The 22,449-nt window shown below is 45.2% G+C and overlaps 1 protein-coding gene across 1 annotated transcript in view; it reads right to left on the bottom strand.

Moving 5' to 3' along the window:
- Positions 1–22,449, bottom strand: part of LOC104408741 (CAP-Gly domain-containing linker protein 2-like) — a gene marked incomplete at its 3' end in the record, with an annotated part of 39,539 nt that overhangs the window by 7,210 nt on the left and 9,880 nt on the right. The window contains exons 2-3 of the mRNA XM_010018441.1: positions 11,408–11,946; positions 1,743–1,867 (exon numbers count right to left, since the gene is read on the bottom strand). Of these exons, the coding sequence (XP_010016743.1) occupies positions 1,743–1,867; positions 11,408–11,946 (664 nt within the window). The remainder of the gene's footprint in view (positions 1–1,742; positions 1,868–11,407; positions 11,947–22,449) is intronic.

Here is a 22,449-nt window from a genome sequence, read left to right as displayed (position 1 = left end):
GGAAAGACTGACTGAGAGTGCCTGTATGCAACAGGGGAGTAACTCTTGCTATGTTGGCTTCTCCTCAAAAACACTGCTGTTGAAATCAGCATGTGCTATGAAGAAATCAGAAGGTTGGATGAAGGATCAAAGGACAAGCAGGGACAGTGCTGCAAACCTGCAGCCAGATCCTTGGTGAACAGAGCACCCTTCAGCTTGAGAGTCCCCATGCACCACTGTTGTACTGCTAGTATCCATTATTGCTACAAGATCTGCAAAGTTAGATTTCCCCCAATCTCCCCTGTTTAATCCAAACCTCTTAATTCACTCCTGCTCCCCGATCCCTGCTGTGGAGCTCAATTTTTCCTGCTCTTGAGAAAGTGTAAAACAAAGGAGAAACCTTGCAGACAGGGCTCATACTATAACAACCTCAGCCAAGATATAGCAGCTTCAGAAGAGAGATGACTTCCAAAGGCTGCATTTTCAAACCAGAGCAACAGAGGTGTGAGGATGAGAGGCAGAGAGAGTACCCTTACACTCACATGTGCGTTCCACACCTTCTGCATGTACAGAGATAATAAATCACTTCTCAGCATCCTTAAGATTAAGCTTAGAGATCATTTATAGTGTATGACAAAGAAAGCAGAGACTTGGATTCACTCCATGATTTGCTCTCTACCATCCCAGTTCTTTTCTTTTGAGAATAAGCTGGAACTCAGCCGATTGCTGCCAATCATTTACTGCTTTCTTGGCCTGACATTGAACAGAGCAGCATTTCTTTCATTTAAATCAAACCACATGGCTGCTGGAAAAAAGAAAAGCCTGACCCAGCACAAGAGACCTTTATATAGAACCTGAGATCTAAGAAGGGAAGAACTCTCCGCTCCTCAGTTTCAAAGTTAAATCTCACCTCTAATGCAAGACTCCCTTAAGAAATCTCAAGAAATCAACAGTATTTGCCACTAAAGGAACTTCTGAAGGATACAGAATCATTTCTACCTGTATTTGAGGCAGGGTCAAAATGCTGCTGTATAAAACTTGGATTTGAACATTCCCAAGCTTAAGGATCTGAGGCTGAGGGCCATTCTCCTACCAAACGTCGATATGAACAGAAACAGCTTCCCAGCAAGGCTGTGAGATGTCCCTGCCTAGTTTTATGGATACTAACAAGGGCTTTATTGGAAAAGAAAATAGTGGAGGTGCCTGTGGAGTCAGAGGTGTCAGCCAGCAGACAGCTGACACACTAAAGAATTACTACAAGGACAGACAACAACCACCAATTGTTGATCTCTGGAAACCTGTCTCCAGGAAGAATGGAAGAACTATCATTAAGCTCAGGAATAAAGAGAGAGTGAAGTCTTTATCTTCTATAGCTCTGACAGGGTAAATTATAGATACAGTGCAAGAAGAAAGTTTATTAAGAGAATGTGTGTAGAAAGCAGAGCTAATGCAGCCACAGAATCAATTTCTAGCAAAACCTAAACCCCACCACAAGTTACCCTCTCTCCCTACTCTCCTGTTTCCTGAAGCCACTCAGGTTACTTCACAGATGTTACCTGATCCTGCTTTAAAATGCTCCAAGTGATCCTGCAAAGCTATTCCAAAGCTTGAAGACTCAAAATTGGACTCTTCCTCCCAACCCACAGTGTCCAACCAAAGATAAAACTGTTCTTAACAGGTCCAAATGACATTTGGCCACCATTGCCCTGGGAGGTGTGTAGGACCCTACAGCTCCAGGCTGGGTTTGAGAGCACACATAGTACCTTGTACCAGCAACTGCCCCGTCATTCTTGCCCAGAGGTTCATCCAGCTCCACCCCACACCACTCTCCTTTGGCAAAGTCTGTCTCTCCCACGTAGCGCACAACTCCTGTCTTCGTCCCACCAACCTGTTGGAGATAAGATGAAAAGGGTTAGAGACAGCAGCACTGGTACTGCCATGGGGGACTGACGTAGTTATGTGGGGGAGGGAAAAGCCATCAATATTTTCTGGTTCAGATCTAGTGAAACCAGAACAGATAGTTTTCTCATCAAGTTCTTCTAGCACTGAAGATGTCTCTCCAATAACTACAAGCAAGCTGACAAACTCCCACTTTCGGATTTGCCTGCCCAGAAGATGTCAGAACAAATATAACGAAAACTCATTTCAGGGTGCATATTTCAATTGCACAGACTTATTTGTGAGGCCATGAAGGAGTCTAAAGCCTTCCAAGCACAGCTTATACCTGCCTTCTGTAAAGGACCAGGAGCTGCACTAACAGTTTCAGTCCTAGGCTTTTTCAGCTGGCAGTTCTGAGCAACACTGGGACAGGACATCAAAAGGGACAAGATGAGCCAGGAAGGCATTTACCACTCTTCAGCTTATCCCCACGCAGGGTTTGCTAGGACACAGTGAACAGCAAACCTTTCAAAAATAGAAGTGTTTCATACAGAACCCCCCTGGTTTTACCTACACAACCTCCATCAATTCACAGCACTAATGTGCACATGGGAAAGGGTCTCATCTCACTGCAGGCTTCTGGTAGTATAGATTTTTCTTCCCCTCCGTGGAGAAGCAAGAATAAATCACACCTTTTGCCCCTGTACATACATGTAAAGCTTTCAGCGTGCCAAGTAAACTCTAGGAGAGCATAAAACAGGAATATATGAAGCCGATTTCTGCTACATGAACACATGGCACTGAGCAGCAGCTGCCTCCACCTTTGCACTAGAAGCTCCTACTTAGATACTTGTGCTGGGAAAATAAAGAAGGAAAAGTAGAAGCGTGGTTCTAAAGGTTCATACTTGTAAGTATACCAGATATGATTTAAACTTTTTTTAGCCTGTCTCTGCTAAAACCTAGGTTCAAGGAAGAAAGCTTTAAAAATGAGTTTAAAATTAGATTTGCAGCTTTATCTTGAATGACTTGCAGTTATTAATGTCCTTACTATTAAATTTTACAGAAACAGGTATCAGAGTAATGTTCTCCTACAGAAAACAGTGCAGAGACCTCCAGTGACGTGTATTCTAGGGCAGGGATGTTACGAATTCACCGATTCCAAATCCCTAAATATTCTGAAAATTGCTAATGCAAAGGAGAAAGTTTTCCCAGCCTAAAAATAACTGCACCTGAACAGGCCAGAGAACACAGCTCTGACATCTGGGTCCTACCTCCAGCCCTGGAGGCTGCACTGCAGCATGTGGCTCCAGTTAGTCTACTGTGATTTCTCTCACCAGGGATTCGAAGGGCTGCTTATGGGAAAAGCTCTGTTGATGTTCTCCTCTTTGCTATAGGAAGGAGGAAAATCTTTGCCAGCAGGAAAAGCATCACAAGAAACCTTTCTGGTCCTACACTGTGGCCAGGTGTAAAAGATGATTCTATTTCAGTATTAGTTTCTTGGCAAGTGACTGATTTCAGCAGTTGCAGTGAAATTCCTGATCACTCACAGTCAAACAGAAATCCTCCTTTTGATTTGAGTTTATACAGATTTAGTCTCTTAATATTAATAAAATGATTTAATGTCATTCTAATACATTTCTTTAGCTGCAAGTTGAGCTCAGTATAAGTGCAATTGATCTTAATGTAATTTATAGGAACTACCATTGCAGCTAAGCTCCCTCCAGTTTATTTTTGTTGAGTTTTCATTACAGATATTGAGCACAATTCCTTCACCAAGCCACAGGATCCCAACCCCACAGACCCTCACATAAACACCTTCAAAACCTGAGGAGCTCCCTTCACCAGCAGGACTCCTACCATGCTGTTCTGGGGCATCTACCAGAGCCACACTCCTCCATCCACAAAACTAACAGGACCACCCAGTTACATCCCCGTAGATATTACTATTTTGAGAAGGTTGTTTCCAAACTGCAGAGACATGAACTAGCTCTATTAATTTAATACACACATTATCTAATCAGACCAATACTAAATCTGCACAGTAAGAGAGCAAGTCATGTTCCTATCCAAAAGCCATACACCAGTGAAGATGCTAAGCACAGATCAGCTGTAACACTCCCTCAGACAACCATGTGATTCTCTCCTTCCAGAGCAATATCATTTATTTTCTCTTTCAAGCATTAATTACTGCCATTTTCTCTACATAATACACCCTCACCATACAGCAATACCTTCTCCCAAAGCTAGAAAGGACACATCTGCTCTCTAACAGCCTGCTAGGGCTGGCAGTAGAGTCAGAAGCAAATATCAGGCTGTCACACTCACATGCCAGCACTCGACCCTCTTGTTGAGCTCCCCATCTTTTGGCAGGCACACAGAAACTCTTCTGGATGGAGAGACTAGCAAATTCATCCAACTCAGACATGCAGGTTTATTCAGCCTTGATAATCCTCTAATGCTGCTGAAGTCAATAATGTGTTTTGGGAGAAGCCAGTTGGCAGGTTATATCAGCACACAGAATGGTCCCATCAAAACAGAAGGGTTTGTTTCTATCAGACTTCTCAATAAATCAGAGGTATCACTTTGGAAGGAGGACAAAAGGCAGCTTGTGAAAGGCAGGGAGGTTAGCAATTGCATAGCACAACTCCCGGTAGCTCACAGCCACCCCTTCTGCCCATGCCTAGCTTTGATACCATTGCCCCACAATGAGTACGAAAGATAGCCCAGGGGGATGGCTCCTGCTGCACTAACATGACTGACAGCATCTCACTAGAGACCAGAGGATTTCCATCCTATGAGCATTTCAGCCTGCCATTAGCATCAGTGCCAGCCTGAGACATGGAAAACGTGTCTGCATGTCTCAGCCTGGCACATTAATCAGAGCCACAATCACACCTGCAACTTGCCAAGTGCCCAGAGTGAGGAAAAGAAACTGGACAGGTCAACCTGTCTTTTTCAAACAATCCCAGACTGGTTTGGGTTGGAAGGCACCTTAAAGCTCACCCAGTTCCAACCCTCTGCCACAGGCAGAGACACTTTCTGCTAATCCAGGTTGCTCCAATGCCCATCCAGCCTGGCCTTGAACACTGCCAGGGATGGGGCACCCACAGCTTCTCTGGGCACCCTGTGCCAGCGCCTCAGCACCCTCACAGGGAAGAATTTTTTGCTGTAGCATGAGACAGCAGAGAGTTAGCATGGCTGCCAGCGAACTCAGCCCCCCACAGCTGCTCAGACACACCAATGGCTTTTAAAGTTGTCAAGTTTTGTTCAAAACCAAACCAAACTCCCAAAGCTTTTTAACAGTTACCTCACCAAAGGTATTACCGAGATGATTCATTCCAAGAGAATGAGATTTTGCCAAATGTAAAGTGTTACTTTGTTTTGGGGAAAACTAACTAACTAACTAAAAAGGCAGCTAAAAATAACTCTTTCTCGAAGCTCCAAAACCCAGAATCAACATTGACATTGATACAGGACTTTCTGGTTTTGGAGTGTATTTTGACCAGCATCAATGTTCTGAGTTTCTCTATTTCAGGTAAATCACTTATGATTAACTTTAAACAAGCTCATCGTGATCCACCTTCTCCAGCCAGATTCAAGCAGCCTCAGAGCCACATGCCTCTGAGCTCCCGGACAGTTCAGGTCCAGACTGAAGCTCTCTGCCTCAGCAATCTGATGCCTTTCTCACACCTTTAACTCAAGACCATCATCCCAATCTCATCTGAAGTGACAGTCTTGGACTTGACCTTCACGACAAAATGAAGCCAGGAACATTTAACAGGTTTTTATCCTAACTGGTGAGTCAGAAAAGCAATACACACTCATTGAAGGACATGCACATGCCTTCCCTGCTAACTACAGTATCACTGACATCATGATTTGCTATAGTTTCCTCATCAAAATGACAAAACTGGATCCAGATCAATATCCCAGGGCTGGAAAAACAGTGATGCTGATCCTTCCAGACGCTGCCTTCATCAAAGCTGCTAATATATCACTGAAACAATTTACCAAATTAGCACCAGGCCATATCTCAATGTGGCCACTTCAAGTCAGACTCCCTCCAGCCTGCATTTGCTCTTTTCCCTTACGTCCTCCCTGCTCACCCCATCAGCAGTCTCTTGCTCTCAGCAAGAACCTCTTAAGAGCTGTCCTTAACCCACAGCTTGTGGGCAATGCAAAGTGTCATTCAGGCTAACAGGGACTGCTCCCCATCATGACATGCATGGTCCAGGAGTCAGCAGTGAAACTCTCCTACTGCTTGCCTGTGAGAGGAGAAAGGAAAAGGACAGGGGGAAAGGGCAGACACAGGACATCTTTCTTTACTCCTTGGACCTTCAACTACTTTTAACGTGCAGCACATAAGCTTACTCAACAGTGTTACTGGATGATACTAACATGAAATTAAAGCTCGCCTTAACTGGACAAGTGCTGCTTGCTCTTTAGCTGTAGCTGCAGGCTGTATGCAGCGTGTAAAGTAAACAGCCATCCTTCCCCTTTGGGGGAAAAGGGGTATTTCTCTCACACACGCACACTCACTCATCCACCCAGACATGGAGCCTGTTTCCACACAAGCTGAGAGGTAGAAGCTGCGTTTTCCCACCACACACAGTTTAGCTCTTCCAAGTATCAATGGCAGAAGATCGCTGTATGAGACTTGATTTACAGAGGGCACTTTTTGCGGCAGCAGGGGGGTGTGGGTCCAGCCATTACAGATCACATGAAATAATGATCTATACATACAAGGGGTTAATATGAAATAATGATCTATACATACAAGGGGTTAATGTGCATACATATGGAAGTGCATACCACTCCCCAGGACTGTCCCCCACCTGATAGCCAAGAACAGCATTCAGCTAGCAGGTAGTAAGGTGGAGATCTGGCTTGTGGTCAGGTTTGTCTGTAAATACAACTTCAGGTGGCCACCAGCAGTTTCATCTGACCACATACTCACCATGCCATCTCTGAATGCCAGAACAGGCTTTTATGATGAAGAGAGAGAAGCTATTAGGGTACAGGAAGAAAAATGCAGCCAGGAATTACAGGATAGCCCTCCCTATGTAAAGTTACAGTTAGTTTTATAGTTTCTTTTAATTGAACCACTCATCTTTTTGTGTCCCCACAGCCCAAGTCAGCATTGCACAGGGATGAGTCTGACAGCACTGCTGATACGAGACATTTCTGCACATTTATCTTTCAGGCACCACTGAGAAAATAATGTCCTAGGGATGCGGAGTAAGAGGAAAGCCTAGAATTACAGCATCCCCTCCTGAGCCTGACGCAAAGTCCACCCACAGTAATAATACCATTTGTTCCACCACAGGCCACTTACAACTCCTATTTAATGACAGATAGTGCAAACAGAAGACAAGAACTGGCCAATGCATCAACCTAAATGAATGGTTAGGAGGGTGTGCGAGTGCACAAAAAGCCTCCAAGGGTTAATGTGGCAGCAGTGAAGGGTGGTTGCTTTGGGCTATTTATTTCCCCTTAGTTTCACTGCAGTGACAGGGAACACTTGGGTCTGTGACAACACCAGTCACACTGTATTTCACACCATGGAAGGCCAACAATCTTAGCAAGGAAAGAGCTTGGACTAGAAGACCTAGATGTTTTCTTGTCTCCTGAATCCTGCAAGCAACTGGAAGCCTGCACTTCCTACTGCCTGTCACAGACCTCCTTAGGGACAGAGCTCCATCATTCCCATGCTCCCAAGCAAGGTCTTGGACTCTGCTGTACTGTTACACAATCCAGTCACGACACAGCATCCTTAGGGACCGAGCTGAAAACAGGCAATGAAATACTGAAAACGCCTTCCCTGAAATTACTACTAGAACTACAGAATAGGATCTGTCTTTTCTTACTGCCTGGTTTGCAATAAGGAAATGTCTTGTGATTGTTCATCTGTAAAGCCCATACAGGAGCACTGCTGCTCCTCTAAGACCCCAGGAAGCTAGGAGACCTCTGATAAAGAGCATGAATTCTTCCTTCATAACACCTCATTCATATGCCTTCACAGCAGCAAGGCTTCAGACTCAGGCACTGAAATAGCTCACAGCAAGCTGGCGGCAGCAGCACAAGTAGTTGTCTCTGCCCAAGGAGAAGGGCTCAGGCTGCAATTCTCCTCACCGAGGTGCTTCTAATGGCAATGAGTTTTCACTCCGGTGGTTAAAGGCTTTCTGCAGCTTCAGGCTGGCAGAGCAGGGGTAGGGAAGAGGCGATGCTGAAGAACATGACTGCTTTCTGCTTTATTCATGAGAATTTTCACTTTCCAAGAGCCAGAGGTTGCAACACACCACAGGCAAAGAGACTTTGCAGCATAGAGAGGAGAAAGCGATTCAAATCACACTCGCAGGAGGGAGACCAGAGTCTGTTTTCACCCGCCCAGACAGCCTGCCACCCAGCATCACTCCATTGGAGTCTCCCCCCACTAGAGCTGCTGCTGCTCTTCCAGCATCTGTTCTGGCTTTGGCCACCTACAGGTTGTGGCAAAATCACACAAGTAGAATGTATCTGAAGGATATCTGGGGCAACACTCCCCCCTGCCCCCAGCAAGAGTCAATCAGCCACTGGGATATAACCTGGCTCTTAAATAATCTTATTACTACATTTCGGTACTGAAGAGTGAAATCCCAGTTAGGACAAGGAAGGCTGAAGGCCAGAATACCTCTGTTAGATTATTATTACTTATTTAGATTGACACACAGACAACAGCCACTTCCTTTCACCTTAAGAAAGCAACCACATGTAGGGTGGAATGTGTTCATCTGCTGAGAAGGCCTCCCCAAAGCATGTAAAATACATTTTCTTAGGCAAAAAAAACCCCAACAAGACAACACAGCAGAGATTCCTCCCAAGCAGAAAATGCTCAACTGCTCCATCACTCTGTTTCCATCTCTTCTTTCCCTGGAGAAAGGCAACAAGCCAGCCTTACATTAACTGCAGCACTCCAGCAATTATCTTACTTTGGGAAGCTCCACTCTTACTAAAGCAAAGGCTAATTGTTCCATATTCATTTGCCAGACTTCAAGAGATGAGTTCTGCAATATTAGACTGGTGGTTTCATCTCTTTAATGACATTTTCGCATCTCTGAGAGAAAATCTGCGTTGGGAAGTGCCAAAAGCAAGTATTATCTAATTCTTCTAATGGAAAGCCAAAAGTCACTTTTTGCAACTGTTAGTGCCAAAAAGGCAGAACAAACTCATTGAAAAGCTCAGAACAAACTCACTGAAAAGCAAAAATGTCTTCAAGCTATAACGGACTTGAGTGAAGTTAAATAAATCCACTAGCAGGGAATAAGCATAATGCTGAGCAGCCTCACAGACCTGGAAGGGACCCCTGCAACCTTGTGCTCCATCCACTGAGCAGTTACAGAACATGTGTCCTCCCTCACTTGAAAAGCCTTTGGTGGATCCCATCTGCTTAAAAGCCATTCTCAAATAAAAAGATAATCTTTCATAAAAGCACAGACTAAGAGTAATAAAGACAACTAAACCTGAACTGATCTGTAGAGGACAAGAGCAAAGATTTACTCAAGGAATTTGAGGCAACTCAGGTTAATCCAGAATTATTGCATATGTATTCAAGCACCAAACATTATTAGCTGACATCTCCATTAGTGAAAGAAGCCATCTGCCAAGCCAAGCACATGTTACTGACTTAACAGCAAAATTATTTCTTCTTCTTGTCATTGACGATCTGGTCTTTTCCTGGACCTCTACTAATGCATGCAAACAATTCCCAGTTTAAGCTGGGCAGTCCTGCTAGAGACAGTGAGATGCAGAGGTCATTCCAGATTTGCTCTTGGAGCTATTTCTTACACTAACAAATGACAGCACAGATTTTATCTTATAACATCTGGGGTGGATAAATCAGTAGGCAGGGAGGGAGAGCTTTTAAGGATGCACCCACATTACAAACAAACAAAATCCCAACCAAACTTACCCCTAATGCCCCCCCCCCCAACAACTCAGCAGAATCTAAGGGGAGAGATACTAACATTTTGTATTGCCCAAGTCTGGGTGGGTCACACTGAGGTAAGTGGAGTATTAAGTGGATACACCTTGCCCCAGGAGAAGACAGGGGCTAAACATGAAGTCCGGAGAACACTACTCCATTGCCTGGCTGGTTGGGGAAGAACAGAGCCAAGTTTACCACGGATTTTATATTTTGCAGTTTACCTTCTACAACTGCTTCTCCTAAAATGGGAATCAACTCCATGAGCCTGATCTACAGCCTGCCCAGGGTTGCTGCTATCGCCAGTAGAAGAACCCGCTCTGAGACCACAAAGGACACGGAGGTTGCCTCTGACACCCCTCTGCACACACTCCTGACTCACATCAGCTGTGAAGCCAAGTTCTACCAAACCCAGTTATTAAACAGATGTCTACACTTCCCTGCTACCACTACTGCTATTGGAACCCAGTACCCAAAAAAAGGAAACACTACACAGCTGATTTAAATGGGAGCCAGATGGCCCAGGATGTACAAAGACTAACTCTGCAACCCAGCAAGTTGGTAAGTCACCTTCATCTTCTGGATCCAGGGATATTACTGGGGATTGCCTCTTCCAATATTTGATATTACAGTACATATCATACACACTAAACAAAACTAAACTCTTTTCCAGAGCTGCAGAACAAAACTCATGCTTTGAGTTGCCATGCTTTGTTATCTTCCTTTTCCTTCTCTACCTCCACTGAAAGCACTAATCCTTTGCTAGGACACAAATGATGCTAAGCTTAATGGCAAACTTCCAGTAAGCCACACTTAGGTACTAAGTGTGGTATTTTGGCTTAAAGTCATCAAGTACTCTCTTCTAGGTAATGAAAACAGCAGCAGCAATGAGATGTGGGGAACTCATCCATCAGTACAGTGATCTCTCCCAAAGTCCTGCCCTTATATAAAAACAATTGCAAGTTCCTTTCTGTACAGGAAAGGAATTAGCATCATATCCAACATATAAGAACTGAAGCACCAAAATGGAAGTTACCAGCAGAGTATGTACAACCACATGCAACAAGACACTACATTGCAAATTACTCAAAAGCCCCAGTACACACCATTATGGAGAGTATCTGAATAATCATCAATGATTTTTCTTCTACTTCTCTCTCATATCTGATTTGCCTTCTCTCTGACCCCATTCTACTGCTCAGGACTTATTCCAGAGCACTTATTCTACTGGACAAGTTCTCTTGCATCATGTGAAAGAGACATGTCCAGAAGACACAGCATCTCAAGTAACAATGAATCATAGAATCACAGAATGGTTTGGGTTGGAAAGGACCTTAAAGCTCATCTAGTTCTAACCCCCTGCCATGGACAGGGACCCCTTCCACTAGACCAGGTTGCTCCAAGCCCCATCCAATACAGAAGTTCTACACCTGCTTGGTTCAGGCATTCCTCTTCCAACGCCACGCTCTGTCCCACACCTCACCACCAGTTGTCCTCCTTTTGTCTTGTCCTGAACCTGACTGGGTACACATTGGGAAGGGACAAATCCTTGATCTTTGCCTTTCTAGGGAGAGCCCACAATCAACTCACCAGCACGCGATCTCCGAGCCGTAAGTCCTTCTCCCCTTTTTTCACAGACCCACTGTCCGAGAGGTTAGATCCAGACTCATTGCCTGTCTTCATGGCGCTGTTGAGGACGCTCTCCCGCAGGGGGATGACACGACTGGAGAGAGGTGGCGTGGCTGTCCCCGAGTGCAGTGACAAGTTCTGAGCCGTCAGGGAGTCCACGGAGGGGCCGTCGCTCCCTGAGCCCTCGGCCACCGGCTGCCGCGTCAGCTTGGACGGTCGCGTAAAGATCCCCTGCAGCGGCTGGCATTCAAAGTACCGCACTCCACCGACAGAGCCGTCATTCTTACCCACTGGGTCATCCAGAACAACCCCTGCCCACTGGCCCGGAGCAAATTGCGTCTCCCCAAGATACTGGATCACACCTGGCTTCACTCCATTTACCCAGACGCGTTCACCCACCACAAAGTCTCCCAGGAAATCATCGCCCACCTCGGCAACCTTTGAACCTGACTTCTCGGCGCTGGTGGTGGAGGTGGTACCCTGCTTGTGTAAAGGCGAGCCTGTGAATCAAGGGAAAAGAGGTTTTGGTATGAGGAGAAAATCCTAAGAGGCAGCCAAAACACCAGGAAAGGGCATTTACAGAAAGGAAGCATCTGGGACAACAACTTAAGTTGCAGGTTAACACCGAGTGAAGGTTAAAACCTGAGTGACCCCATTACTTACACATCTTCTTAGTGATCTGCACAGAAATCTCCATCTGCTGCCCAAATTCTGCAGGTCTCGCACACAACGAAGAACCCACTCCGTGTCTTCATCCCCCTTGTACAATACCCCAGTCCCACCACAACACCAAAGGGTATTTTGCATGGCAGTACTACTGTGAATAAGCTCAAAAAGACAGGAGTGGTGCTAAGTCCTTCAGGATCAAAAGAAGACCAAGAACTGCTGCTTTGAAGAAAGATGCCAAAGTCATCCATTCATCAAAAAAATAATGAAAAAGAAAAAATAAGAGAAGTACAAGGCACTTTTTAGTACCTGGTGCTACAACTCCTCCATTTGTTTGGATACAGGCACAGTCAAAGTATTCAGAGTCCCACCAAATGCACTAATAGCTCCTGTGGGACAACGCAGCTGCCTCTGCAATCTACTCAGTTTCCCCAGCTGCTGCTATGCCCTTCGCTGGAGCAGAACCCAGCAGTGAGCAGACACCTGGGGTATGTTCAATATAAACAGCATCTCTCTAAACAGGAAGCATCCACACTCCCCTGCATGCACACCCTGACAGGGCTGACACACCGTGCACCAAACACAATAAAACCCACAGTAAAGAACACTTATTCAAGCATCAGCCTGTCAAGTTGAAGCCAGACCTCCAAAAATGTTTCCCTGAGCTGAGAGAGGGAAAACTGCAGGTGATGCTGGAAATTCACTGTCCCACTCACTCTTCAGCACACCCTTGATTGGCCAAACTCTGCGTAATACACAAGGAGGTCCTTAAATACGTGACTGGTGTCTGAAGCGGAACAAAGACAACCCAAGTAAACAAGATAGCGGGACCCAACCCATGCCGATGCCACTGTCAAACTATCACAAACTGGGCTTTCAGCCTAGGCCCCAAAGAACAAAATACAAAGACATACAGACTTCATTAAAACCTTCTGAAGGTTAAAGGGGGAGGTTAAGTAAAGCCCTAAAAGAAACCACACAAGGGACTGCAGAATTAAGCTTGAAAAATAAAGATCCACCAAGTCATATACCATGGACTTTCATTCATCCTCAGCTGTTGGTAGCACTGCAGTCCCAAGTATACTTCTCCCCACAGCTAGTGTAGGGGGTGCGTGCACAAGACTTGGTCCCATACATCCTGTGCTCAATGAAAGCGACCTGGGCTCTTGAGTCAAACTTTAAGCTGAAATTCCTAGGTGCCACGAACCAGAATAGCCTAAAGCCCACCAGGAAGAGGTTTTTCTTTGCTACTGGAAAAGGCTGATGGAGAAAGCCTCAGAGCTGCAGAAACAAGCCAGACTCAAGTGCTTGCCTGAAATGAACTGTGAAACCTGTTCAGCCTCAGCCACCACTGCACCATTTCTACAGCTCTTTCAGAAGTAATGGGCCTGAGAGATAAGGTTCAGCTTCTAGAAGGCCTGAAGAATATAAAAACTCTCAAACCAAGATACCTCAAAGCTTTGCTAAAGGTTGAATGTCAGGGGAAAGAAAAGAGCACCGATACTTCAGCGTTAACTTAAAGAACTTACAGTTTCTCCTAAACCAGCACCAAGAGCAATTAATATTGATACTTTGGTTCTCATTAGACTCCAGAGTCAATGTTCTTAACAAATCTTTATGGCACAGTTGCACCAGTTTGTTTGTGGCTTCTTGGAGAAACCTTCTCTTGGCCTCTGGGCCCTACTCCGAAAGTTTCCTCAACCTTACATATTCTGCGCTAACTTATTTCTTTGGCAAATACCTGACATTCAAGCCTGTGTTACTCTCAGTCTTGTAAAAGACTGGGAGAACATGAGGTCTGTTAGGGGGATGGCATTACATCCAAGAATTGGTTTCACTTTAAAAAGCAAAAACCAAAAACTGTAAGGATGCTTAGAGCTTTCGATCTTTACAAATGGCTTTAAGTAAGAAGAGATGGGAAGGAAACAGAGTTCTATCCATATGAACCATAAAAACAACCATAAGCAGAAAATAAGGCCACCATTTTCATGTCAGTGCTTAATAGCACAAGACAGAAAAGAAGCCAGATTAGGAACCTGCAAGTTACATTAAAGAGACTTTTAGTTTAAGAACCAGAGATGGCTACAGGGGTTTATCACCAACAGCATCTGTGATATGTACCTCTCTCCTTCCCTGGGTATGAGAATAAATTAGAAACACAACCTCCATCCTGGTTCCATGCTCAGCAAAGTGCCACAACACACAGATCCCATGTTGCTGGCATGTTCATGACACGTGTGCAATGTGCCAAGCACAACAGACAAATTCAACTCTATCACACAAGGAACTATAGGCACAGAAACTGGGGGGCTCTGCATCACAGATGTGATATGATAATACAATTCACATAAGTTATCACAGAGATAATCACATAGTTATAAAGTTATCACAGGAATAATACAATTCACATAAGATCAAAGCTGTTTTTCTAGCCCTGCTGGATCCCGATTTCAGCACGAGTCCTTATTTCAGCTGTTAGTTAAGGATCAAGATACAGGTTACACTAGCGCTCACAAACACCTCTGCAATGTGGTTTAGATAAGCAAACCCTCCAGCAGTGAAGCTCCAGCAGAGAAAGGCAGGAAGGCTGCCCAAGGCTGAACAAACAATGCAGCAGGATTTAAAACCACATCTAGACTCCCCATATTTCACTGTGAGAGCAAACACCTTCAAAAACTGACTTGAACCAGAACAAAAAAGAAAAGAAAGTTCATTAGACTTTTGGTGCAACATTGTGTTCCCCAAAAAGCCAAAATTTTAGTGGGACTTCATAGCCTCTGTTGGTTTTAGGTGCCTGTCTGACAGGCAGGGCTGCAACTACAGTAATTATAACATCTCAGGGAAACCACCTAATTGCAGGCTCCAGAGCAGAGCAGCTCAGTCTGAAGCAGTATTAGTCTTTAGTATGAGGTGAATTATTCAGAAACAGGATTTAAGTGAGGCGCTGCCAGACGTTCACCTTCATTATGGCCCTGTTGTTAAAACTTCCATGACCTTCATTATGCACGCATAAAATAACAAGTAAGCCACCAATTTTCCTACAATGCAGCTAAGAGGCTTTTGTGCATTAGGTTTTCAGAGGAGGCGAGAGCTAAACTCATCAAGCTAAACTCATTCTTCTTGGCTTCAGGTCTTGAAGGACCCATTAACTAGGTGGCCAGACAATATCCAGAGCGGTCTGAGTAGACTAAGCTCTGATCCTTCCAGGTATCTAGTCACCAGCCCTTCAGAAGGCAAAATGCAGTGATGAGAAACTTATCTTTGACCCCATAAGGATATGAGGATAGCCTGAAAGAAATACCAGCTAACAACTCTGCTCTCCAAGACCTGACATCTGGAGTTGCCGGCTCTCCAAGCAGCTCTCACAGTTTCAGGGAAAGTCACCAAAGAGCCTGGGATTCCTGAGCTTTCTCCAGCCTATGGGCATCCAAAGAGCTTGTCTATGACTGCATCACTTGGATTTGTTGTTTCTGATCAGACTCCCTAGTTAAACACCAAGTTCCAGGAAATACTCTGGCAGCAAAGTGAGGCTACAGACCTCAGATACAAAGTTGAGAACAGAGTTTCACAAGAGAAACAAACCCAACAAAATATAGACTGATCATCTTCTACTTCAACCCTACCATTACCTGGTGACGCCACCCAAGAAGCCACAGGAACTCTCTGAAGGTGACTATTAGGCATCCAACTCAGCAGGTCACCCGGAAATCAGCAAGGAAGAAAGCTCTTTCCTTTCTTGGTCCAGGAGGATCTCCCTCTGCTGCTTTGTCCAACACAAACCTCACTTGCTAGGACTGGAAAAGCAGTTCCTCCCTCCCTTTCATGAGGACCAGGCTCCAAAACACAACAAGCAGTAAGCAGGATCTCTTCCACTTGGGCTTCCCAAAACTTTAAAACCCTATTGTGTGTCCATAGGCCAGCTCATTCTTTTCAGTTTAAATGGTCTTCCTGTAGGTCACAGCTTTCAGGGCTGAACAACAACTTATAAATTAGAGTCATACACAAGGCAACCACTAAATGCACATCTTATCCAACTCTAAATCTCTGTTTTCCCTTCATAAAGCTCCCACATGACACATTCATAACAGCCACAGCAGCCCTCGTGCTTAGGAACCCTCTTATAAACTTGTCCCATCAGTTTTAGGGGTCCACAGTGACAGGGCACCAATACTTTAGGAGCCAAACAAATCCCTATCAGCCAAGAGCTGGAGAAGTTAAAGGTTTTAGCTGAAGCTTCAGCCTGTTCTCATGGCTCTCATTACTGTGCCAATGAAAGCCATGTGTCCAAAATTCCTGGAAGCAGGACTCCCCCCACAAATGGGACAGACTCTTCCAGCTCTTGGAAGCGTCTGCTGTAGGAAGGGGTAAAGAGAGCTTTGTATAGTACAGGAGCAAGAGTCCCCCTTCAAGTAAGGTCTGAAAGCTGAAGTAGGAGGAACAGAGCACTATAACCTTCTTTGCAGGATCCCTGATGAGATGCTCTGTTTTGCGCTATGCCTAAGTGCCATCCACATCCCTCCACTCCCTCCACGTCTTCTGACCTCCCACTGCACCTCAGTTGCTCATTTCTTATCACCAGGCAATTGAAACAGAAGGCAAAGGAAACTTGTTTCTAAAGGGGAGGAGGGAGAGGAAGAGAAAAACAGTTTAGCATAAGAAGCTAATGAGTGTTGCCCATGTACTTCCTACTCCCTGCAGAACCCTTTTGTAATCTCACTGCTCCCAAGACACATGCCAGGCACCCCAACTGCCAAAGGAATCACAAATGCAGCCTGTCGTGTTGCCATGGGAATCAGGAGACAGGCAGTTAATTGATAAAATGGAAGCACATTAGGTTGAAAGGAAGAAAGAAAGAAAGAGATACACCAGAGTAGCATCTCATGCCAGAAAGCAGGGAGAAATGAGACAACACATCATACTTACTGAAGAGCTTTACTGTGCCCCTAGGAGAGGTCTTGGCCTTCTCCATTTAATCTTCAGAAGTTTTTACCCTCAAATCCCACCACATGACAAAACAGCCCAACATGCAGCACAGAACTGCCTCTTCACTCCCAGGCTGCTTTCCCTCTCCAATAGTAATCAACAAGTTTCTCATCCACTAGCCAGCAAGAAAAGCTGTACCAAGCCCGACAGAGAAGTCACTGTCACAAGACACAACATCCTCATCTTGCTGGCCCATGCTATAGATAGATCTACAGTGGTGCTACAGATATCACTAACCTGTGCAAGGGCAGCATGCCTTGCAGCCTGTGAGCATCTCAACGTGCAGCCCTGCAACCAAAGTAGTCACAAAACTGGTACTAGCTCTGCTCCCTCCCAGCCTGGGCAGGGCTTCAGGGCAGCCCCGTGACCAGGGGATCCTAATGCCCATTTGAAGCAGAGACAGATTTTATCAGCTGGGAAACCACACCACTGGCCACAGGGGTGCCTGCTAAAAGGAATAATCTATCATTTTACTGACACAGGATTAAGTAAAGCCTAAGAGGCACTAGGGCAGCCTGGCTCACTGCCCTATAAATCAGTGCTTGGGTGATGATGTGGGGATGTGGTATCAGCTGGGACATCAGACACTGCCCCATTCAACCTGCAGCCTGTACTCAAGAGCACCAAGCATTTGTGTTGGCAACAGACCGCCATCCTCCACTATGACCTGGAGGTGCAGAATAGCAACATGTCTTTAGAACCAAGTCCCTCTAAGCTCCTAGCTCTGTTCTTTTACATTGCAATTACTGTAAGCCTGTCTAGGTCTGCAATACTATTTTATCCCCAAGCACAACACAGATGCACAAACTGATAGAGAGTAGAGCAGATCAGAGCTTCCCCTACAGAGAAGGGAATAAAGGACAGTTCTGAGCATCTGCTGCCAAAGACTCAAGCCTCAGTCCCTATCAATTACAGTCTACCAGGCAAGAGACAGGCAGAACAACTCACTGCACCACCAGGAACTGCCACCCCACAGGCAGGGAGACAGCACCAGCAGCAGCCACACAGGCTGACAGGGTCTCCCATGGGAGAAGGGCTGGCTGCCTGCCTGCACAGCACTCTGATGGTGAGGCCTCACCACATGTCATTTCCAGGTTCCCACACAGGGATTGGAGCTTCTCAAAGCAGCTGGGATTACATAAACACAACACTGTTGGCAATCCAGTGAAAGCCAACCCACTCTGCCATATCCAAATTCAAATTACCCAGCACAGCAATGAAGCAGCTGTTTTCTGCAAGATTTATCACAGCCCTTTCAAGCTGCAGGACAAGGCAGAGAGAGGGAGAAGAGGTGACTGTGAGAGAAAGCATCACTTTGCAAGCAATAGCCAAATGCCTGTGGGAGGAAGCAGCCCAAGAGATTTATGGCTGACTTCGAAACAACGACTTAGAGCTCTGCAAGTTCAAAGCTGAAAAGTCGGGGCTGTAATCTGGCATGGAGACAAGCTCTGCATCTGGCACCCTGGCAATCTATTGCCTGCTGTTCCCTGAAATAACTCCCATGGTGTGGATAGTAAGATCTGACACAACTTCAGCAACACTGGCTCTGGTTCCTTCGAGAGAGGAGACATGCCTAGAAAGAAACCTGTGAGGAGGAGGAAGGAAAAGAGGAAAATAAGAAATGAGACTTATGAAGGAGCAAGCAAAATCAAATGAGAACGGCTGCAAAGTTGCAGCACTGAATGCAAGGAGATACCCATTGAGGCAGATATTTGTCTTCACAGGGGCAGCTGGGAAGGGCACTGAACCTCAAACAGACATAGGGAACAAAAGCCTTCTTATAAAGGTCTCATTCAAGAGGCTGACTGGTACGAAATCTGCTCTGCCACAGGCGAGACATGCTTTCTTGGTGCCCGCTGGAGACAGGAGGGATGGAGGACCCTGGGGTTTACGAGCTATGCTAGATCAAATCCAGTATCATTCTTAAAAGAAACAAAAAGCAAAGGTATATATTTGTTATGGGTGAGGATTTTAAGCTTTTCAAATAAACAATGGTATTCAAAATATGCAAAGCAGATAGGTTTTGGCAGCACAGGGTATTCGGGAGGCAAGTGACTAGTAGAAAATGAACAAGGTTTCTTTCAGTGAGGGATAATTAACTTGCAGCATATGGATGGATCTATTCATCTCAAGATTACAGTCTTCAGTTTTACATAATTATTATTTTAAAAACTAAGTATATATTCTTTCAACATTCATGTTTCAATATGCTATTCAACAGCCTGGAATAGGACCCATCTATCACACCACTGGAGCAGCATCCAGTCTGCCCAGAAAATAATGAAAACAAAATCCCACAATTTTAAGGGTATTTCAGGTTTGACAAAGGACAAAGCACCCATGTCTGCCTCCCCAGCTTGTGGCACCCCTGCCTCTAGAAATAAGTCAGACATATCTGAAAAACTAGGACTATGCTAAAGGAAGTCCTGGTGTATTATGGAATAACACAGGCTTCATCCTTCTGTAAATAAAGTCGCTTCAACTAGAGAATATTCTACTCGGAAGCATTATTCACTTTTTTCACTACAGCTTATTTGAATTAGAGGATATAATTTTCCATTTAAACAAGCCCTTAGCTGTAAAGATCCAAAAAGTCCTGTCCCCTCAACCCCATAACCAAACTGGGTCACCTTGCCCAGACCACACCTACTAAAAGACTTAAGGACAGAAAGAAACATAAAGCAACTGGGGTAGCCCAGTGCAATGGATACCCATGAGACAGTCCCGACAGCAAGAACACCAACTGGTGGAGATGCACTTACAGGGATGGCTCCTGCCTGCAGTGAGCTTCCTTCCTGAATACAGCCTGAATGTTGCACTGTGTAACCACGTCCCTCAAATCCGCAGCACTCTCACCCGCAGCTCCACGTCTTTGGTGGCGTAGCTATAGACACGCCATATGTTCAGCTTCTTTATAAACCTAGCACAAAGCTGACTTCTTGGAGTCTTTTCTTTTCAAAGCAGCATGGAAAAGCTTGGGAACAAGCTCAGCCTAAGCCCGCCATGTCTGCAAACCCCAGCACACACATACGTGCACAGTTGTCCATGGTTTCTTAGGCTGTGGGAATCTGTAAGGCACAAGCGTGGTTTGGGGGCTGCTATTACGGAAGTGAAGACAGCTGCTCTCAGTGAGCTGATCCCATGACAAAAAGAAAGAAAAGGAGGCACACACAGGTCTTTAACAAGACATTTATAAACCATTTCCCAGGCACAGCACTGGCACAGAGAGAGGAGCAGGCTCCGGACACCTTCTGAACTGGACAAATTTATCTTCAGTACTAAGCATTGTAAAAAGCAGCCATGCAACGCATAGATAGTGCTTTCTTTCCACCAGAAAAGCAACCAAGCAGCAGGGTTTTGAAGTTTCACAGTCTTTTTAAGGGTAGGATTTTTGTTCGGGCATCATTTCCACATAAAACCCACTGGGATGGATCTGGTGCCATTCCTAACCTAACAGTACTAACTGAAAGAGATGAGCAACCAGGAGCACAGTGCTCAAGCAGATGCACACAGAAAGGCCACTGACTTATTCACTCAGAAATCATGGAATTAGCTCACTACCAATAAAATGTAGAAGAGAAGGTACCAAAAATAGCCTGGCTTGGTCCACCAAGAGAGTAATTATTACTCTACGGTCAGACTGGAGACAGACTAGGGGATCAGCAGCTCCAACAGCAGCTGCCTGCACAGGAATGTGATGCACAAGTTGTTGTGCATGCTTAACTTGGGATATTTACTCACAGAGCATAACATGAGCAGCCATGCACAAGCAGAGTGGCTGTAGCTCTAACAATCCAAGGGAAAGGAAGGTTAAATGACCAGTAGAGAGCCTGGTTCACCTCTGACTTTGGCACAACTGCCTTTGGGCATAGTACTTACTCCAGCCACATAACAAGTATTATAACCCTCTCTCACCCCCTTACAGCTCTTGGATGGATCTGGTTATCCCATTGAAACCAGGTTAGCACTTTGCCTGTAATGGCAGCTGATGAGCCATGCTGCTCATACACATGCTCCCGCTGCACTATCAGCTCAGGACCAGCAGTACTTTTGAGGCCCGTGTGCCCCAGCTCCAGCTTAAAGCACCCCTGAATTCAAGTCAGGGGTGCATTTGAATAGATGGAAGCTGCAAGCTCAGGCAGCGAGTGCTCTGCTGGCATCTGGGAGGTCTTCCCCATGTGAAGGGCTAGACCACATCAGTAAGATCTTCCCTTCTCTTGCTCTCTTGACTCATAAGAGCTTCTCATGTCTACCTGCTGAACCTCAGGAACATTTCCTAGGCACAAGCTTTTCTCTGAGTTTCCAACATTACTTTGTTCTGCTTCCCTCTGGCAGGAATTGGGCTAATCTGCACAGTGACTACTTGTTGCAAGAGTTCACAGCCTGTGACTATGAATGGTACTTTCTCATGCCCTCTCTGCACCTAGTCTTGAGGGGAAAAAGTACAAACAATTAACATCTGACATGTAATAATGAAGGAGGAAGCTTGGTTAGCTCCTTACCAGCATGCTATGAGGCATGTTTTCAGTGTAAGCAGCTATCCTAGAAGACAGCAGAAAGTTAAGGCACTGTCAATTGAAGCACTGGGGTGGTATCAGCAGAAAGGCAAGCATAATGTTTTGTCTTGTATGTAAGGTTTTCCCTTCTCAGTAGAAACATGACAGCCAGTACATCTATACCATCCCTTTGAATCATCCATCCACTTCCCTGAAAGAGGGACACTCCAGGGTCCCCCAGGATCCCAGGGGAACCACAGAAGAGGTAAAGACCAACATCTCTTAATTGCCAAGCAAACTTGCACACAACCCTGCGGCTGCACTGTGCTGAAAACATAGCTTTAATTCATTACTTCATCATCCATCTATTTCTGCAGCCACACATCCATGTACAGATCACACAGGCCATACATCTCCCCCAGAGGTCACAACGGACTGATTGTACACAGATCCACACGATGCAGAATGCAGAGTTTGTTGAGCTGTTTCTGTTTTGCCTAATCTAATCAAAAGGATATTTGAGAGCAGATTAACACTGAGTCATCTACTTTATTCCAAATATCTGGCTTAAACAGCTAAGTATCCCATTCAAAAGGCAATGAGCTTTACAGGAAGGGGCACTCTCTGCAGAAAATTCAAATCATCTATTTGCAGCAGATGTCTAAGCATTTTTGAGAAAAAACATGAACGTGATTCAGATCTGACCCTAAAAATATCGGAGCTATGGATATGAACATAGAAAGACAAGGGGTGATGGGCACAAGTTACTCCTGGGACATTCCAACTGGCCACAAGAGGGAACGTTTTCACAATGAGAACAACAAGCCACTGGACTAATCTGCCCAGGCAAGTGGTAGA

Source organism: Nestor notabilis, unplaced genomic scaffold, assembly GCF_000696875.1.
Source record: "Nestor notabilis isolate BGI_N333 unplaced genomic scaffold, ASM69687v1 scaffold707, whole genome shotgun sequence".
Classification (NCBI taxonomy): Eukaryota; Metazoa; Chordata; class Aves; order Psittaciformes; family Psittacidae; genus Nestor; species Nestor notabilis.
The sequence above is the reverse complement of the archived record's forward strand: the minus strand, read 5'-3'. Positions and strand labels throughout refer to the sequence as shown.